The sequence below is a fragment of the Astatotilapia calliptera genome, chromosome 17 (genome assembly GCF_900246225.1).
Source record: "Astatotilapia calliptera chromosome 17, fAstCal1.2, whole genome shotgun sequence".
NCBI lineage: Eukaryota > Metazoa > Chordata > Actinopteri > Cichliformes > Cichlidae > Astatotilapia > Astatotilapia calliptera.
In genome coordinates, this window is record NC_039318.1 from 3,231,972 (window position 1) to 3,252,699 (window position 20,728).

Genomic DNA, 20,728 nt, shown 5'->3' on the forward strand with positions numbered 1-20,728 from the left:
GAACCAGCACGTTGGCAAATAATTCCTCTCCAGCCACCACTGAGCAATGGCAAAAATGCTGCAGCCAGCAGTTCCAGCCCTATGGGTGATAATCTGCCCTCTCACATCACTGCTGCTGCCGCTCTGCAGAAATAGCTCTTTAATTCCCCACAAACAGATGAAGATACACATACGCACGCGCACACAAACAAATCACTTATATTAGTGAGCGGTGACAGTGCAGGCACTCTTCTCTTGCCATCTCATTTTCATTCAAGGCTGATTACCACAGTTAATTACTTTCTTGCCTTCTGAGAAGTTATTTTTAATCACCACGAGTTGCCTCCTCTGTTATCCCCGAAGCAAGAAAGTTTTAGCAATTCTAAAATAGAAATAAATTGTTGTGTGTCTTTCATGCTGCACTGTGCTGAATGTGGTGAGGAATGTTTCCCTCAAGGTACTAGGAGCTTTAGTGTGCTTCTTACTACCTCAGAATGTCTGAGGTGCTTGCTTGTTAGCTAGCACTCAAGGACCTATCCAGTTTACACCTGGCCTTTTCACTTGACACAGTCACATTCAGGCTCTTTGTTTCCCTTTTGTCAGTGGTGGAAACTGTGCTAAATATTTTTGTATTTTGTATATCAGCTAGACAGTGTTGAGCTCTTTGCTATAATCTGCCTTCTCTGATGTTGGAACAGTAAACGAAACATAAGCGCAGGTTATGTTTTGGCTTTCTGTGCATAATAAGTGGTGTCAACAAATAGCTATTCATATGTTTCACATAATGGGTTGTGGATTTTTAATCTAGTTCCCTTTGATGTGGACATCTGACCTGAATTACAACAAAAGAGATTTACTTCCTGAATAAACTGCGCTAATACCTGACACTACCATGGGCTAGGTGCTTTATTTTTTTGTGGATCACCACTCAGGACTAGTGATGGGATTTCCAGCTCTTTTTAGAGAACCGGCTCTTTCGGTTCGGCTCACTAAAAAGAGCCGGTTCTAAGAGCCATTTCGTTCGCAACCGACACATCACTACTCAGGACTTATGGATGCTAACTAACTTCTGTGTACTGTCAGACAACACAACACTTTATCCGTTTTATGTTTTGTGCCCTTAACTCCAGTTGTACATCTTGGTAGACACACAATTCTCATCCTTCACCTCTTTCTCACATGGTGTTTCCAAGGGGTCGGTTTTTGATTCTTTTTTGTTCTCTGTCCATTCTTATTTTTCCATTGGGTTCATGATCTGAAAATATAGCGTTAATTTCCACTGTTATGAGGATTATGTACAGCTTTAAGTTCCATTGATGGGTAGGAATGTAAGTACAGTTTTAATTTCAGTAGAATATGTGACGTTGAATGATGGTGACACTTTATTCAACTCAGAAATATTGCAAAAGTTAATTTATTTTATATCTCAAGTGGACCTTGAGTTGAGTTGCCTTTCTCTCATTGCCATAAGTCCATCTCCTGTTTGTTTGCTCAGCTCATGTTAGCACAGTCTTGACAATTTAGTTATTTGAGTTATTCTGCTTTCATTTGACATATCAGAGCAGCTGAACAACACACTGAAAGTTATAAAACCATCAACATGTTTTATTAGTTTAGCTGCCATGATTTCAAATAGAGTGTACATTAGATGTTGCGTATTAAATGTCGGTACGGTGTGGCCTTCATCTTAGCAGCAGGGAGTGATGTTTGGCAGTTTGCTGGCCACCCGCCTACTTGCGGTATCTTTCTACCATTTTAATAAGCCTGATGTGGCATTGAGTGGCCATGTGGGGGCCAGATGTGTCAGAGCAGATGTCTTACACTCTTGCAAATACAGGGTTATAACAGATGTTATAAGAACTAGTCATGAGATAAGGAAAGGGCTGTTTTGAATACACAGACTCAATGGCACAACATTGTGAAGGGCAGAGAACTCTCTTTGCTCTGCAAGGATTTCACCCACCTCCCTACCTCACCTCAGATCTGTCCAGTCTAAAACAAATTCCCTGTCGAGGAATTGCATCACATTTTCTCTCTTCCATTTTGCCGATGTATTATCAAACATGTATTTTGGAAGATGAAAGAATCTTATGATAAAAGGAACTACTTCTGATTACCATCTGAATTGCCTCAATCTCCATCTCATTTCCTACTGTTTATCTCTCATTTTCTCTTGTCGGGGTTTGCAGCTACAGCGCCTTCCTTTTCTGATGTGCACCCCTGTTTGTGTGCACTTTCATCCCCCCTCCCATTTCATATTTTTGTTCCTTTTAGATCTGTTCATTCTTTTGTCTTTGTCTATCAATCTCGTCTGTTCCTCTCGTGCAGACTAAATATATTAAAGCAGATATATACTATTAACGCTAGTCTGCCTTTGTATGCATTTCTGGGCGCAATGTTCTGCATTATGTGCATGCTACTATACATCTCCATCTGTTTTTGTCCTGTGAATGGCAGACTCAGCTCTGACCCGAGAACCAGCTCCTGCTGCAGCTCACCGAGGCCTCTCGGGTAAAGCACCAGTGTTGCGCTCAGGCCTGGATCAGCATCTCTTAACAGTCAGCTCGTCTGCTACAAATGAACAGTGGGATGCAAAATCATATAGTAATTCAAAGAAGGGAAGTGCGAGTAAGGGACACATTTGTTCCTCTTGATGAAGTTTTGTGCACAGGAGCATATTTTATTTTTGTCTGTGTAAAACCATCTTTTCATTGCTCAGCACATGGGGCTGACATATTTGGCAGTTTTTGTTCTGACTTCCTGCTGCGCCTTGTTCCATTTTCTGAGGGAGACACCCAAGTTGCCTTGAATTTTTGTAGTTAGATCCAAATAATTTGCTTCTTGCTGCCATAATATAATTGCTGGATTTTAATATAGTGCTTTGTTTGTTCCTTGTTGCATCACAGACTGGAAGAGATACCTGGTTAGTAACTAACTTGCTTTGTTTACCTGAGCTACCTTCCCAGGAAAATAAAAAACAGTCCTGCTCCAGTGATATTTAATGATGCACTGGAAGCAGTTTTTTCAGCAGCTATTTTTTTAATAAGACCTTCATCCAGGCGATTTGGTTGATACGGCGAATTTCTGCATCGATGCCATGGCATGTTTTCAGACATAAAGGAAATTGATCCTGTGCAGTGAAAAAAAGACTAGGTGGGAGCCAGTCTTTTGCATAATGTGTGAAAATATTTTAGATTTGTCAGCGATTCACACATTTTCCAGAGTTAAACTTGAAGTTCAGATGCAGATGAGTAAATAAATCCCCTAGATGAGATTTTCTGTCTTATAATTCCAAGATAAATTTGTGCATAAAACCTTCATACCTGTGTCAGTCAGAATTAAAACGATAGCATCGTGTGCCACGAGATGGGACGCGTATTTTACCCGCTTAGTGTTTTGGACTGTCAGTGTGAGCTTGTCCTCAGTTGTTGCAGATTCACGCGTGTCAGGAGGGCAGTCAGCAGCTTTTAATTTGGCTCTGTTACTCACCCTCATTTTAAAGTCTTAGAGTGATACTTTAGGGAAATAAAGGACTGAGAAAACTTTGTTGTTCCTTGATCAAACTCTACTCGTATTGATTTGGTCACTGATTGTTTTTTGTTGGTGGTGAATTGCTTTGCAGTTAACTGATGCTCCGAACACTGAAATTCAGTGTTTAAAATCAAAATAATGTTTTTTCTCAACTAAAGCATATTGAGTGAGAGAGAACTGCACTTTGTGTTTCCTATGAAGTGTATCATAGTTGGCCCATGTGGCAGAGAAATAGAAGAGTACCGAAAGCAGTGGCGGAAGAGATTTCTTAGTAGTCAGGAGGTTTGTTATCCATGCTAGATGTCAATCTGTCCTTTCATTTGTTTATTTTCATGAAAGCCTTAAACACAGAATGGAATATATGAAATATGTTTTTCCCCCAGAGGGCTTTTCACCACTGCACAATTCAGAGCCTAAATTACGTTTCCCTCCGACATCTCGGCTCCATCTGCGATACAGACAAGCGACATATTCAGCATAGCAAATCAATTATCTTTAAGGTCATGGCAAAGTTCATGCAGAGACATCAAGTTGTTACAGTCCAGCGTTTTCTCTCTCTCTCTGAGAAGATCTTGACTTATACATTTTCTATTTCACCAGAAGTTGTTTTTTTCAAAGTTCCATAAACGTTTTTTAAGGTTTTGAGCTATCTCTGCCCTTTTTCAAACCTGCATTTTGATATTGTTTCAACATGAAAACAGTGTAAAGCATCTGTGGGAGAAACCAAGGCACCAAAAAAGGAAAAATCATGTTGAGTTACAGCAGAAATAGATCCAGCTTGTCAAAATCTTTGAACCAGCTGCTAAATGTGTTTTTGAAGAAACGTGCTAACAAACAGATGTATGAATGCATCTGGCACACCACATAAAAAATGCAGCATAACGTTACTGTACAACAGGTTTTTGATGAGATTCTTCTTTTTAACACGCTTCTGGGAGTTGTGAAACTCCTCCAGCTGCAGCATGGCAAATCACCATTTGACACTGGCAGCTTTGACTGTGTCAACAGAAAGAAATGATGCAAAAGTGTGTTTCAAAAGTAGACTGACTGAAAACACAAACCCCCCTGGTAGATGTGACTGTAGTTCCTTTTTATGATCGTTTGAAGCGAAGGAAATATTTATATCACGCGTGGCTTTACAGTAGCTCTGATCAGCTCTGAGCTTTCAATCAGCCTGTCATGACACAGACTCTCAGCACATGTGCACCTGAACACACAGTTTTTCTTTTATCCTCCCTCCTTAGCCCAAGATGAAACAAAGACTTCTGATCTCTCTTCATCTTACACACTGACACATACTGAATCCAGGGCTGGTTATTTGTGAGAAAATATACCAATATTTGTAGATTTTTAAATCTCAATGTGTATCTCATCTGTTATTGTGTCTAGTCGAGGCCTAACAGTTAAAGGTAACAGTGCATACTTTAAAGGCGCTTTCAGTGGAAGTGACGGGACACCAAATCTCCGTGTGCTTTAGGTGAAGCTAATGTGAGATGTCATCAGTTAGTTAAGCCGTGCTTGAGCTTGATGTTCTGGAAGGGGTGGTCATTTTAGTACCTTGGTGTTATTCTGTAATTCTGCTGTTCCCTGAAACAAGAAGGGTGACTTTTGCACATTTGAACTCCAGAATGACTGGATGAAAGTTATTACTGACAAAGGACTGTTGATTTTAAAGTATCCCCTGTTATAAATAAACCACCTTTCCTTGACTTTTTTGGGTTGGAGTTAATGTGCAGTCATCTTACTTATCATTGTTCTACCTCTCCTGCAGGTTACCAGGGCCCTCCAGAGTACCTGCTGCGGGCAGCGGGGCCTCCAGGAGCCCAGGCTCATCCAACCTCAACCGTCGGAGCCAGAGCTTCAACAGCATTGACAAGAGCAAGCCTCTTCAGTATGCCAGTGGCAACGATAGAGGTAAAGAGTGTGTTTACAGAGTTTGACTATGGGGTCAGGGGTAGGCAACCCCAGGCCTCAAGGGCTGGTGTCCTGCAGGTTTTAGATGTGTCCTTGATCCAACACAGCTGATTCAAATTGCTAAATGACCTCCTCAACATGTCTTGAAGTTCTCCAGAGGCCTGGTAACGAACTAATCACCCTGGGTGAGATCTAAAACCTGCAGGACACTGGCTCTCGAGGCCTGGAGTTGCCTACTCCTGCAGTAGGTAGAGGCAGTGATTTTCCATTCCTCATCCCAACCACTTGATGGCACCACTCACACAAGTCAGACAGGCTGATGTCACTAGTCTTAACTGGTCTGCTGAATCATCCACTGCTCTTCATTCCAACTGAGTTGGAATAGATACCATTAAGTGGAGGTGGTGAAAATATTCACAGCACGAATAGAGCTGCTTGAGAAATGAGCAGGGGGTGAATCCAGGAAACCGCTTTGTCAAGTACGATCAAGCTAATAAGAGTAATGTTTTTGAGAAAAGGGTCTTACAGAGGCCAAGAGTGAGTGTGTGGCATTTTATTTAACAGAAAAGTAATTACTGAAAAGTCCTTGTTGTGTTAATGGCCACATTCTGCTGTGAAGAGTAAATATATCCATTCGTAATGTGTTAATTACACAATTCTTTACTGTTGGCTCGTTCGATCACTTTATAATAGCTTTAAGATTTTGTCATGGCTCATTCATAAGAATTCTTATGAGTTATTGGCTAACACAATGCCAGTAATTAAAACATGTTCTCATGCCTCAGCATCATCATAATAATAACGCCACTCCTGAAGGTATATTAACAAACCTTTTACTTTGGCAAAAATGTTTTCTAACAAAAGACAGCCAGCATTTATTCTTAAAGCACTGCACAGTCATTGAGGAAAACAGTGCAAAGGATCAGTAGATGGTGATGTAGTGGAGGAGAGACACAGTGAATGGTACCCAACAGAGATAGCAGTGAAATGCCTGCAGCAAACGCTTGCTGCATTTCTCTCTGTCTTCCTTTTCATCCTAAAAGTTCACATGTGCACTCACCCTTCCAGTTTCTGTCTGAAACTTCAGATTCTTCAGTGGAAGAGGGAGGTGAAAGATAACACAGAAGGATGGAAAGATAGTATGTGATCAATCGTAACTGAAAATTGCTAAAAACGGGGAATAACAAGCTCTTGAGAAACTGACATTTCACATTAGTCTTAATGTGCTTTTAGTTATAATTGGGTTTAAATGTCAGGGTTTTTTTTAGGTTTATTATGGTTATTAGTTACGTCACAGTTTCAAAGGTTTCAGTAACATTTTCCCCTTTTTCTCCTGAAAATGATACGCAGGGTATTAAAGGGCAAATGTGTCTTTTTCCAGTGGAGTCTTGCCAAAAGACAAAGCCTCAGTTTGGAGAGATAAGCCGGTAGGACTGGTGCTTCACTGCAGGGGAGAGGGAAAAGGTGTTTTGGTTTAAAATAAAATAGACAAACCAAAAAGTGGAGGGGGGATCAATTGTTGAGGAAATGTCAGCTATGCAGTCGGATCCTTCTGGCCAAAAACAGGTAGCAGAGAAATCAAAAGGCACATAAACAGATACAGGAAGTGTCTGCCACAAGCTTTTTCCCCTCCTCTCTTACAGCTACTTACATTCGCCCCTTATAGGACATGTTCTCGTTTAATGTGAAATCTTTTCATCTTTTCTAATTGTGACTGTGCAAATTCAGATTCCTAATGGAAACAAGTACAAATATAGTATTCAGCTCTGAGCAGACAATGCTGTAATGTTCATCCCAACCTCTAACAATTTTTACAGATTTCATTTTCTTATTTATTTGATATTATTATGCATAATTTCTTTATTTTCATTTTAATAATGAAGCCAGGCCACTGCACAAATGAGTTTGAAAGTGTTTTAATATTATTTAAGAAAAACTTATCACATTTTCCTCCTTTTTGCATAGTTTCCACCTGTTAGTACTACAGCCATTTAAGATTATGGAGATTACACATGGCAGTTTTTTGTACATGATGTCGACTTGTCTGATCTATAAAAGGGGCAGGGTTTACTTAAAACTAGCGTTCTAGTTTGTTTCTATATTTTTTTTATCAGAGCCAATAAGCTCCAATGGCCAGGTCAATATATTATTTGATTTTATCTGTTTGCCATCTATTGGTATGGGCATTTGTAACAGCGGACACATGAAAAGGGAAAGACGAAACAGGAGAAACATCCTTCATATATTTTCAAACTACATTGTCATACTGTTTTAGTAAGGATTTGCAAAAAATGTATGCACAACAAATACTTCAGAAATACTTCTGTTTGTGTGTCAGAAAGAAGATAAAGAAGCAGCTGTGAAACTCCAGTACTCCAGAGTGGAGAAGGTGCTGGTTTCCTTAAGCCGATAATTTGTCTTACTCACAGTGATGTGAAGTGGGAAGCAGAGCAAGTTCAAATGTGTTAAACTGGAGTGTGGCCAGTGTGTAGAAACTCACACCAGGTGAATTTCAGTCTTTAACTGTGTGGTAAACAGAAGGGTTTGTCAGTACATACATGAGTCAGGGGCACGTGTGCTTCTGACTTTGTGTGTGTGTTTGTATTTGTTAGCAGAGGGTCCACCGCCACCCAGACAAAGTGGCATTTAATTCCGTGGTCGCTGAGGCAAAAAAGGAAAATAAGAGTCTGTTGCCACGGCAACAGCAAGTCACTGCACGGTGAAAAGTGTGGTGGTGCTGTGAAACTGCCTCTGGGGTGGGGAAGTGATGAGCGGGGAGGAGGGAAGGGGAATCTCTGAAGACAGGGTTAATTGACTGGACACACAAGCAGAGACACACACCGCAGGCAGACTCACACAAATGCTCGCCATCTCTTTCATTCGCAGTCAGATTTATCAGATATGTAAAAGTCATTCACTTATCTCAAAAGATGGGGGCCAGCATAGTGGTCACACACACACACACACACACACACACACACACACACACACACACACACACACACACACACACACACACACTCACAATGTATGCTGTAATCAACGTTTATGCCTGTGCCACATGACTGCCTGGACAAGAAATGACCATCTTGAGACAGTCTTGTGATGGGACCACACAGGAACAGCTATCAACATATTCATATTCAGACTCATAAGTACACAGTAACTATAAAGTAATATATTACTATTAGTTGCAGACACAAGTAATTAGTACATATTTGTTGAACTTGGGACTAATGGATCTGATTACACATATTTTAACCTGGCTCTCGTTTTCATCTCATCACCTGTAAAGTTTTATTACTCCACACTTAGGAAGCTATCATGCTGACAAACTATTCCCACAGACAGCCATTTAATACCTTGCAAAGTCTAAATGCCTTTGTGCGTATTCCTGCAACAATAAGTGTTGCAGGAATAAGCATAAGAATAAACTCCAGGACTTTGCCAGGAAGACACACGCTCAAAACAACAGCTATGCTACTGGAGCTGCAAATGTTTTTTCTTTGCACCAGCATTTAACTGATAAGTCTTCAATCCATATTTAGCTCTTTTGGTCTCATCTGAGATTTGAAACTTTGGTATTGTGACTTATTTCAGCTTTTAAACCTATTCATGGTAGAAAAAGAGGGGGGCTGCCAGTTCATTATCCTTTTTAATTGACTTTAAACTGATTTTGTTGTTGTACAGATATCCTTTCACACAAACCCACCAGCACATTCAGAACAGATCCATACACTTTAACACATGTTAAAAAATTATTTTATTTTAACATAGATTGGCTACAACAACACATATAACTGCAGTTCCACTTAGACTTACACCCTAGCAGACACTCCTTTATTTATTTAACTTGTTACAATCATTCTAATATTAAAAAATTGTTATTGGCTAAAAATGTCTCCAGTTGTCAGTTGCTTGTCACATTATTATATGGTTATCCAAATCAATCCTTAACTAATGTGAAGCCAACAGATTTTTGCTGTAGTCCAGGGGTAGGGAACTCCAGGCCTCGAGGGCCGGTGTCCTGCAGGTTTTGGATGTGTCCTGTGATCCAACACAGCTGATTCAAATGGCTAAATGACTTCCTCAACATGTCTTGCAGTTCTCCAGAGGCCTGGTAACGAACTAATCATTTGATTTCAGTGTGTTGACCCAGGGTGAGCTCTAAAACCTGCAGGACACCAGTTCTCGAGGCCTGGAGTCCCCTACCCCTGCTCTAGTCAGTCACTTTTAAAGCCTTCAAAGTGTGGCCAAACCATTATCAGGTATCTTACAGCCATTTCCTAAATTACAGTTTAAACAATATTATATAAAGGAGGGCCTGACACTTTACAGCCTGACACATTGTGCTGAATGCACTGAGGTGTTTTCAGGCATGTTTAAAGGTTTTACAGGATGTTGTCAGAAGCATAAGCCGGTTAAAGTGTTTCGGCCCCAGCCACAGCTCAATCTGAGCCCCCCTCCTCTGCCTGCCTGAGGAGGCTTTAAACTGCAGAGTGGGGGTGACTCACAGCCAGCTGAACCCTGCTCACTGTGCTGAGTGACAGCCAGACAGACAGACACTCAGTCTAATGGAGCATAACTTCATGCTGTCACTCTGTCGCCTCTCTCTACTTACCCTATCATAATTCTGCTGATACTTTTTCCCCGCTATTTGTCTCTTTCAGTTAGAAAGTAACTCAAACTTGTGTTCATGGGGAGGTGAAGTTGTGTTCATGTGCATACCTAACGCAAATGCTATACTTGTGAGGTCTGGGATAATGTTTATGTATAAAAGAGATACACAGGTGTTGATGATCTGTGAAAGGTAGTTATTTATCTTTCATATAGCTGTATGCAGTATAATTCCAGCTGTGTGGATGAAAGTAGAAAGAGGAAAAAAGAAATGCAGAATATGAATATCCCAAAATAAAAAATGTTCAGGGAATGAAGCTGCAGAGTAAATAAAAAAAAGCTTCTCAAACTTTCATTTGTTGTTTTACTCATTGGGAGGTGGATCTTTTCCAGAAAAGGTCAATATTTTAATTGAATGGCTTCCTTTCAGGAAATTCTCCTTTATTATTTATGATGGTGAGAATTTGTTTGTCACTACCATAACATGATAGCCTGTCCTTTATAAGTCTGTTATATACATGTATACATGCGGTTACAGGTTACAAAGAATTGTAACAAGAAGGTAAAACACTGTTGAATGCAAACTCCTTGTAAGACACCGGTGTTGTAATAAACATGAAGTCTTTTCTTTTAACTCAACTCGCTGTTGATATCCTGTCACCTGAGAATAAGCTCTGGGGTTTTATTTTTGTAATTTTCCCCAAATAATGTAAGAGTTAACTATTTTTTGCTGAATGTGTGTAAAACCACAAAGGAAGTCAGCAGGGAGTCAGCTGAGTATTCTGAACTAGTTTTTCTTGTCAAATAAATCCAGGAAGCCTGCGGAAGTGTAGCATTTTAGCTAATAACTTGTTGATAAATGACTATGATAAAAAGTAAAAAAAATAAAATAAAATAAAATAGGAAAATTGCATTTAATTATCAAACTGCAATAAAATTTGGGGAAACCTAACACTTTACAGGTAGCGTAATGCAGCATACATGACTAATCCTCCTTTTTGTAATCAATTCTGTGCAACATCTCAATGGGAAAATCATTCCAACCAATCTCATCACAGAAAGATTAGTAATAACTTGTTGCAGCTTATCAATTGGTTATTTGAAATTGCAAATTTGTACATCAAAAACTGTAATTAACCAGATATCCCTTTTAATCATCATCCTGTATTTTTCTTTCTCTCTACTCTCTTTGTTCAGAGGCTGTGAGAGGCATCCCAGTACCTAGTGGGATGAATGGAAGTGGTGTTGGTGGCATGGTTCCCACCAGCCTCAGCGGGCAGCAGCTGGCCTCTGCCATCCCATCCCCCACAGCTGGCAAGTCCTGGCGCAGCAAGTCCATGAATCTTAAGCACAGCGCAACTTCATCCATGCTGGCAAGCCCTACACACTCCCCTTCTACCACCCCATCACCGCAAGCCCCAGAAGGGGATGGGTCAAAAGTAGGGTCAAGTGTTGCACTGCCTCAGAGGTCAATGCTGGAGAAATTTCGGCTGATTAACCCCCGATCAGCTTCAAGAGCGTCACCATCTGTGGTGGAGATGGCTTTGCAGGAGGAAGATGACCTATCAGAGTATGGTGAAGATGGATTGACGCCTACAGGGTCAGCGTGCAGCAGTGTTAGTAGCAGTGCTACAGCCAAACAAATGGCTACAAAGACCCCTGCATCGTCCCTCACCGCACCAAGCAAAACGTCCTCATCTTCACCCTCTTCTTATTCAAAGGCGTCCGCCAGTGGTAGCAGGTCTCAAGCCTCCTCCAAAGACAAGGAGGACAAGAGCAAGTCTGGGAAGTCCTGTAAGGACAGCTCTCCCCCAAAAGAGGAGCGCGACACATTTCCCGAGTCCACAAAGAAGTCCTCAAAAATTGCCAGCCTCATCCCAAAAGGAGGGAAGTCATCGTCAGGGAAGAAAGATGGTGGCACCCCCTCAGCTTCAAGCGGCATCCCAAAGCCAGGACTTAAAGGTCCCTTAGCATCATCAGCAAAGCCGCAAAGTCAGTCCCAGGCCCAAAACCAGGCCGCCTTAAACAGCAGCGGAAATATACGGGGAGGAGAGGGAGAGAGGGCCAAGCTAACCAAAGGGGGGCAAAGTGGGAGTTTCTATATCCAACGCTCCGTAGGGGGCTCAGAGGGCAAACGGACCAGCATGACCTCGTCCACCAGCACCTCAGCCCTGTCTGCGTCCACTGTGGGAGGAAGTGGGGGAGGGGGAGGAACACCAGGAGGAAATGGAGTAGTTCAGCTTCCCCAGCAGCAGCAGCACAACCATCCTAATACAGCTACTGTGGCCCCCTTCATGTACAGGTGAGGCGCGTGTGTGTGTGTTTATTTGTCCTATCGTCATTACTCAAAGGACACCCAGCGAGAGCAACCTGTTGACCCGTTTTTTGCCTGCACACATTCGCACATGCTTACAGTCATTCACACACCCCATGAGATCTTGGAGTTCTCCCAGTGATCAGCTGGAGCCTCCCCACTGTGCGTCTTGCTCTCGCCTCCACATCCCTTCACAGGCATCACTGAACAAATTAACATCCACTCCCTGCTGCTTGCCAAAGCCTATTATTTAACTGTCTGGGTTTCATCTTTGATGTGAGCATCCAGACATTGGCAGTGTTCAAGAACTCATTCCCCTTCTCCTCATTCAGCCAGTGTTGTTAGAGGCATGCATCTGGCACATGGTTTCATGATGTTACAGCAATCAGAGGTGCAGGAAGTGGGTAAATCCCAAAGAAAAAAAATAGTCTCTAGGATGGCTTTGTGTTAGGAGAAAAAGGGAGTTAGGAATCCCATTAAACAAGACTAAATCCTTCACCCTTTCTCTCTCTCTCTGAACTACCTCCTCTGCAGCGCACAGTCAGCTCTGCCACATTCAGCAGTGCCTCTTTCGAGCATTAGCATTCCTTTAATCCCACACATTTAGTGAGCTTCTGCGGCTATCAGTCCTGAGGAGATAATGAGTGATAGTCAGCTCTGAAGCAGGGAACTAAAACTTAAAGTGTGAAAACACAGGCAGCCTACTCAGTGAGCAAAAAGTAAACAGAAGCATTGAGTGTAGTAGAAGTGGATGGACCATCTGTGATGTTACCCAGAGTTTTCTGAGAGAACATTTTAAAGCTTGGACTTCTACTCACTGTTTCTTGCCATCTTGGTCAGTAATTGGAACTAGAAAGTTCAAATTTGGCATCCGTCGCAGCTGCTCCTATATATATCTCTCAGTTGTTAAGAAAGTCTCTTTTTTTGGGGGGGGGGGGGGGGGGGGGGCACTTTATCAACTTTGCATCTGCAACAATTAACTTTGCAAGAAGTGAATCGTACTTGTTATTAATCTCTGGCTCTCTTCCACAGCATGTCTTTTGTCCTGTCTTCCTTCTCTCACCCCAACCGGTCACGGCAGATGGCCGCCCCTCCCTGAGCCTGGTTCTGCCTGTTAAAAGGGAGTTTTTCCTTCCCACTGTCGCCTAAGTGCTTGCTCATAGGGGGTCATATGATTGTTGGGTTTTTCTCTGTATGTATTATTGTAGGGTCTACCTTACAATATAAAGCGCCTTGAGGCGACTGTTGTTGTGATTTGGCGCTGTATAAATAACATTGAATTGAATTGAATCTGGAGGGTACAAGAGAGATACATTGGAGTGTTTTAATTTGTTTATCATTAGAAACAACAGACATGCAGAGTTAATGGGTTGTCAGAATATCTGTGGTGTTAACGCTGGCCCCCTCCAAAAGTGTTACAGTGAAAGTCACCTGTGCTTTTTTACATAATAGTAGGTATGAAATTGTAGGCCATCCATCCATCCATTTTCTTCTGCTTATCCAGTTCTTCTTGTAGAGGGCAAGAGACGGCGTACACCCTGGAGAATGCTCAATGCCCCACTGCCGTGCTATCCCATCTTTTACACATATTACGTAATAATGTGTCTCAGACTATACTCGGTGTTGAATAAAATTCTCGAGGAACAGTTCATGTGCAGATCTTAACCTTTTTGCTGTGTTCTAAGATATATCCTTCCGTTCATATATCTGCGGCTTCCATCTTCATGTTCTTCCTCATCCAAAGCCGTCACCATGCATAAAGGCCCCCTCCTGTGCTGCCAGCATTTTTGCCACAATTAGGCATCCTTGTCTCATTTGGATTCTTTCTCCCTGCCCACTTAAAGTTGTTGTATCTTCCAAGCTTAACAGACCACTTTTGTGTGCAGAAATAATTTTTTTCCCATTCTCTTTCTCATGCACTCACAGTTGCACCACAGAGAAATGTAGTTTGCAATGCCCGTTCTCATCCTATGCTTCCATAACCTAGGTTGACCGGACAATTTTTACAGGGGGCGATTAAAAATACAAAAATTGTTGGTGCAGTTAATATTTTTTTTCAAAGTTCCGCAGCTTCAATCACATTTCTTTACATGACCAGCAGTAAATCTTCTTTTTTAAAGCAGCAGAGTCAAATATCTTATTACTGCGCACCCCCCCCCCCCCCCCCCCCCCCCCCCCCCCCCCCCCCCCCCCCCCCCCCCAATATCTATTCTCTTATTTTTTGGGTGATACTGTGCCATACAGCAATGGTAGTGAATATCTGTGTCTCCGTCTTTGTGAATCCACTGAGGTGAGGGAAGCTTGCAGGAAGAAGAAAAGCTTTTTCACATGAACTGAAGTCACAGGCGAATGCTGTTGTCACAATTGGAAGCCAATTTTTATCTGCAGCTCTGCAGGTGGTGGTCGTCCCTGGTGTGTGTCTGCGCGCGTGTGTATGTATTGGAAGAAATGCATGGTGTTCAGTAGCTTGTGCTTAGTTCTCTGCCTGCCTGTTTTTTGTTTTCTCAGTTTGTAATGCAGTTTTACTGTGTGCATTTCGGGATTTTGTGTGTGGTTTAAAGTGTTAGTTTGTATGTGTTTCACTGTTTGTGTGTTCCTGCGTGAGAGGGCTTTCTGTTGGGTTTGCGTGTCAGCTGTATAACTGTGTCGTTCTGTGCCTTTAGTCTGTTTTTGCATGGTTTTGTGGCATTTTCATTGTTCAAAGTTTGTATGTACATGTAAGACTGTTATCTTATGAGGAGTGTTGGACTCCACCTTTGTTTCTTTAAATCGGCAAACAAACAGTGTGAGGTAGCTCAGGCTGGTGGAGAGGAAGCACACAGCAAATTTAGTTAAATCCATCCCTCCATGACTGCAGTGCCTTTAATTCAGGTTAGACTGAAATATCTGATAAACCTATCTTCTTAACTGCTGTGTGTTATTTGTTCTTTGTGCCTTTAGGACATTCTCAGAAAATGACTGCACCATGGTGGCCCCAGCCGACCCCTGCCTCAGCCCCACCAAGGGAGAGCTAGTCTACAGCAAGACAGCCAAACAGTGCCTGGAGGAGATATCAGGTATGCACCAGGTCACCACACAGATGTGGGCTCCGCTTGGAGGATATTTCTCAGTGTGGGTGTGAGAATGTGCATAAGTATCTGTGCATTATGATCTGTCCCTGTAGATAAATAATTCTACTGCAGTGGTCTGCTACATGCTAAAGGAACTGATTTAAAATGACATTTTCCTTCATTAAACGATTGGAACAAAATGTGTTAGCTTAGGTAGAGACTCTTGGTACAATATGGATTAGCTGTCCACACTGATATTTGTCAGAGACGAGGTTAATGGAGTATAGGTGGAAAAGTAGCTGCAGGATCAGAGAGCCTTTTGAAAGCTGCTGCTGTGGCCAACTCAGTGTACTGGTATTATGCAGCTGGTGTGTGAATGTGCTAAAGTGAGTCTGTTTGTACTTACTGGGAGGGTTCCTGTTCTGGGCTGGTTTCATGTAGGGAAAGGAAAAGGTCAGCAGTGACAGCTGGACACGGGGAGCATCTGCAGCTATGTTTACTTCGCCCCAGGCTGCCACCAGCTGATATAATCGCATTGCTGCACCACCACCAGTCACCATGATACATACATGTACATGGTTTATCATTGCCAGTCTCCGAGTATTTATCAAAAACATTGACAAGATCGGTATGGCTGTATGTAAAGCTTCACACATAACACATATACACACATAAAGTGGAGCTGTAGGTTGTCTTCATTTTGGAATTACACTACTGTGGCGTTTTTCTGCATCTGAGAGTTCAGGACTGAGGGACATTTGACCAGTTTTAAAGGAGTTTCTAACCACAAAAGCCCAGACAGGAGAAGGATGAGAGGTTAAAGCAGGCACCAGACCATCAAAACACAAACTGCTGGCACAGACAAATCTCTTTGTTTCAGTTGCATTTTACCAGTTCCAAATGAAGAGGTCACTGTGACAGCTCTTTCGTCCTTTATAGCTCTTTGGTCTGCCTTCAGTTCAGAGGTTACATCTGTGGTAGATGTGTCCTCTCTCCTTTTTCTTTAGCGTCATAATCTTTTCATCACTGATTTTATCGCAGAGGATCCTTTGAGACTTTTTGGGTTTTCCATTTTAGAACAGGTCACTTGATTCAGATGGTGATGTCTTCATTTAAAATCAAACTTCTTAATTCAGACGTCAAGTTCAAAGTGAAGCCAGAAGACCAGCATACACAAACAACAGCATGTGATTATAGGTTTGGGGATGTCATGTCGGCAGCAACATTCCAGACATTTTGCTTTGGTCGCGGCTTTTCCAAAGCCCGTGATTTCAAGGATAAAATTAGACTGCGGTGCTGACCGTTCTCTTTGTTTGGGGGCCATTGCAAACACTTGCGTTTTAATGTCACTCGCTTCATGGTCATTGCAGTCTTCATTCTTCCTGCTCTTCAGTAGAGAGACAGGAATGAGTCTCTGAGAAGGAAATTCAAGTGTATGCATACCACAAATGCCACATGACAAGACTTCTCATATACATTTACATATACAGACTGAACCAGTGTCAGTAAGACCAGTTTTAAAACATCAAAGCAGCACTCTATATAAACTCTTCATTCATACGTTGAGTTAAGCTTGAGCTTGAAAGTGTCACCGTTTATTTGTCTTCATCTGTTCATCTTTTATTCATGATAAAACATCAGTTTGCGATGAAGTACCTCATAGGGCATGATGATTAGGATCACCTTGATTATGTTTTCTGAGGCAACTGCTTCCAGGGTCCTCCAACAGTTAGTAGTCACGATTAGAGAATGCTGTGGTAGACAGCTGTGACTAATAGAGACAGTGCTAATAATGCTCCCAGTGATTGATGGGAATATGTTGGCTCGGTGATCTCATTGTTGATTCGCGATAAGCTGCAGGCTTGCTGCTTTAGCTCCTCAAGATAGCATTTAATTAAGTTTGGGTGGTCAGAGTGGTGCAGCGGGGGCTGCAAGCTTACAGGTGCACTGTCCAAGCAACTCATTGTCACATTGTGAGGGAGAGAGATGGAGAGACACTGAGAAAGAGGGGGAAGGGAGGCATACAGGAAGAGGGCTAGTAAGAGCAGAACAGAAAGAGAGAGATTAGGTGAAAGAGAGGGTGATAAACACAGAGGGGGGAGAGAATGTGAGAAAGGAGAGAGTGAGTGAGAGAGCGAGAGAGAGAGATGCAGGCGCTCCGAGAGCTATGTGAGCCCATTTGCCGGCTTCACCACCGTTCACTCTCCGCTGTGAGGAGAGAGGAACCGTCAGAGAGGAGGCAGGAGGAGCGTAGCTGTCAGGTGGTAATTAAAGGAGAGACAGAAGGTAGGGGGAGATAGATAAGAGTGAATGAAAAGACACTGCCATTTAATAGGGGGAAAAGATAAAGAGAGCGCAAGAGGAAGAGAGAATGTGTGAGGAGCGAGAGATGTAGCGAGTCGTTCATCCACGCCCCTGACTGTGGTGAAGCAGGAGAAAGGAGCCAAGAAGACAGAGAGACAGCATGCGGACAGGGAAGGAGTGGAAGAAATGAATGTTTGTGTCTGGCTCGGCGCCTGACCATGACCATGGGCTGGCTTAATGATGGATCTGGATTTTACCTACATGCCTGAGAAGGTGGTTTTCTCTCCATTCTACTCCCTCTGCTCGCTTTCCCTCCAGCCCACTGAAGCCTGGACATCAGTCGGGAGACGCAGGACCTGGGGCTCCATCTCTTATGCTTCCTCTGCTTTCTTTGCGCTCCTTGCTTCCATCTGCTTTCTCAGTTTTAGTGCAGTCAAGATGTGAAACAGAGTGCCATGCACAGGTAGATCCACTTGCATGTATAGTTTCAGTCTCTGAGCTGCCAGCGGTAAAGAGGTTAGTTGAAAAGGAGAGAGGATGAAGAGAGGAGCGGAGTTCTCGGTTTATCAGGGCGGCAGCCCAGCTCGACGGCCTCCGCAGCCTCTCCCTGACAACCTCAACCTGCGGATCAAGCAGCGCTCGCTTACTAACCTGACCCTGCTCAGTGATGGCGAACAGCAGGTTTACACCTTTGAGCTCGACGAGCTGCCGCCGTCTCGCCTTTCCCAACCTCAAAACTCTTCATTGTACTCATCTTCCACACAACGGGCAGGAGGCAGTCTGCAGGGAAGCCCCAGGAAGGATGTGGTCACAAGAGGCGGAGGTGTAAGGGGCACCAGAGCTCGATCTCTGTCGCTCTCCCTCACTAAAGTGCTCTCTCAGTCAGAGCATTCTCTCATTCCAGTCCCTTGGCGATGCACAGCAGCAGGAGGGCGGCCACAGCGGGCATCATACAGTGGCCACCCGAGGATTGAGGCACAGCGGAGGTCCAGAGAGGTGGCAGGAACAGATGAAGAGGTCAGCAGGGGGCGGTCCGATGAGGAGGTGGCAGCAGCAGACAAGGGAGGTGGGAAACAGGGAGGCAGGGAGAAAGATGGCGGATATTGGGCGGAGGAGGAGGTTTCTGAGGGAGGTCCTCGTGAAGGAACAGCTCAGCTTGATAAGGAGGTGATCCTCACCATGCTGGGTGACCTGGAGCAGGTGCTGCACGCACAGCCTCGCCCACGTAAGTGAGCATTCATTCTCATATAAAGCCTAGAAAGGACTTTAAAAGTGTTGTTTTTTTTATTACATATTACACACGTGATCACACACGTCAATCAGCAGCTTTAAAAAACAATTTCTATTCATTTAAAATCTTGCTTTTTAAAGAAACAAACTGAGAAGCAAAGTAGCTCTGATAGGATGGTTATTTTCATAACCTTCATGATGAGTCAAGCTGTCCTTCTCTGAATAGATGGCATTTGCTGTTTTTTTTGCAAATTTGCATTATAGTATTTATTTTCGTTTTTCCTGCAGTATATAAAAATCATCTCACCTGTATCTCAATAATAAAGCTATGAAGACACTTAAAATAAATTTCCTGTTGTTGGAAACTGTTTTGTGCAACCTTTTTGTATTTACAGTTTTGAGGGATAAGCCTCTTGCATTTCTCTAACTAGAAATATATGTAAAAAAGAAACCAAAAACGAATTTAAATTTTTGTAGTTATTATTGACTTAATGCATACATATTATTAAAATTTGGGCTATAACGGTTGTATTGATGTATAGCAACTTGAACTGCTCCCAAAAATGGCTCCACAGCATGTAAAAATATAAAGACAAGCTCTGGTGGACTTGGTTCTATGGTAGGTCTTAAAGGGTTAAGGCATTGTTTTGCAAGAACATGCTCTTGAAGAACACTTTGCTTCCTGTAGTCCATACCTTTACACTCACAGATATGTTGCATTCTCACCTAAAAGATCTGCACAGCAGCAGTAGTTTATTTCCTAGATATTACACATCCTATTTTTCACCTGCATTCACTCTGTCACAGTCTGCAAATGAGGCACTTTGTTGAGCATGCAGCTTTAAGTGGTTTAATGTAAATCTCAGCTGATGGAGTCTAACCTGGTACTGTGCTATACCTTGGCACCAGCTCTGTTAATATATGTCAAATTTTCCAGTGTACACACCATCTGCCATCTTCCCATGTGGAACGATGTGCACAAACTTGGCTTTAACGTGAGAGAAACACAGGAGTCATTAAGAAGGATTTCTGAAAAGTGATATGAGTCAATCAAAGAAAATGTTAGTTTTGAATCTGAAATTATGAAACTGACAATTATGAAACTTTTTGTTTGTGTATTTCTTTATTTTTTTCTTTTGCATACCATGTCAAACTTTTCTGTATATACTCATGTCGTAGATTTAGGAGCAACCAAGTAATTGTTAACATTTTATTTTTTATTTTAACAATCATCAACTTCATACACAGGGTTTGTAGGGGTGCTTGAAATCCTTGAAAATGTTTGGATTTTAATATTGCCTTTTCAAGGTTTGAAAAGTGCTTGGATTTTGGATTTGGTGCTTAAAAGTGCTAGAAACTGTAACCACAAATAACTATTTGATTGAATAGTTTTCTTATCAGATTGTCACAAAGTATAAAAGCAAAATTTCTCCGCCTGGGCTGCCTTGCACCTCTACGTGTCAGTCTGTTTCAATGTGTGACTGTTTGAATCTGTTTATCGTGAGAACCTACACATTAAACAACTTAAATTCATAATGGCTTCAAGCTCACATTGAGACCTGTCGGGCACTATCAGCCACTAAGACAAATTTTGATGTGTTTTTGTATATGAGTATTTCATACTTTAAGGCTCACTTTTTATTTAAGGCAGATGAAGTCTTATATGCTGAATTGAACTGAGTATGTCATCTGTTCAAAGCCTCTCCCAGTCAGTGCTGTTCTCCATGCCTGTCATACTGGACATGATTTTATTAGAATAAACACGTTAAAGGTGATCATTTAAAACTTT

The 20,728-nt window shown here is 42.3% G+C and overlaps 1 protein-coding gene across 16 annotated transcripts in view; it reads left to right on the top strand.

The window, feature by feature from the left end:
- nav3 (neuron navigator 3) overlaps nucleotides 1-20,728 on the top strand; it is a 415,168-nt gene that overhangs the window by 320,002 nt on the left and 74,438 nt on the right. For 15 of the 16 annotated variants that reach the window (XM_026148165.1, XM_026148166.1, XM_026148159.1 and 12 more), the window contains 3 exons: nucleotides 5,282-5,424; nucleotides 11,239-12,343; nucleotides 15,296-15,411. In XM_026148165.1, coding sequence (XP_026003950.1) covers nucleotides 5,282-5,424; nucleotides 11,239-12,343; nucleotides 15,296-15,411 — 1,364 coding nt within the window. Of the gene's footprint in view, nucleotides 1-5,281; nucleotides 5,425-11,238; nucleotides 12,344-15,295; nucleotides 15,412-17,506; nucleotides 18,935-20,728 lie in introns of those variants that run through there. The other variant, XM_026148172.1, reaches the window with a different exon arrangement.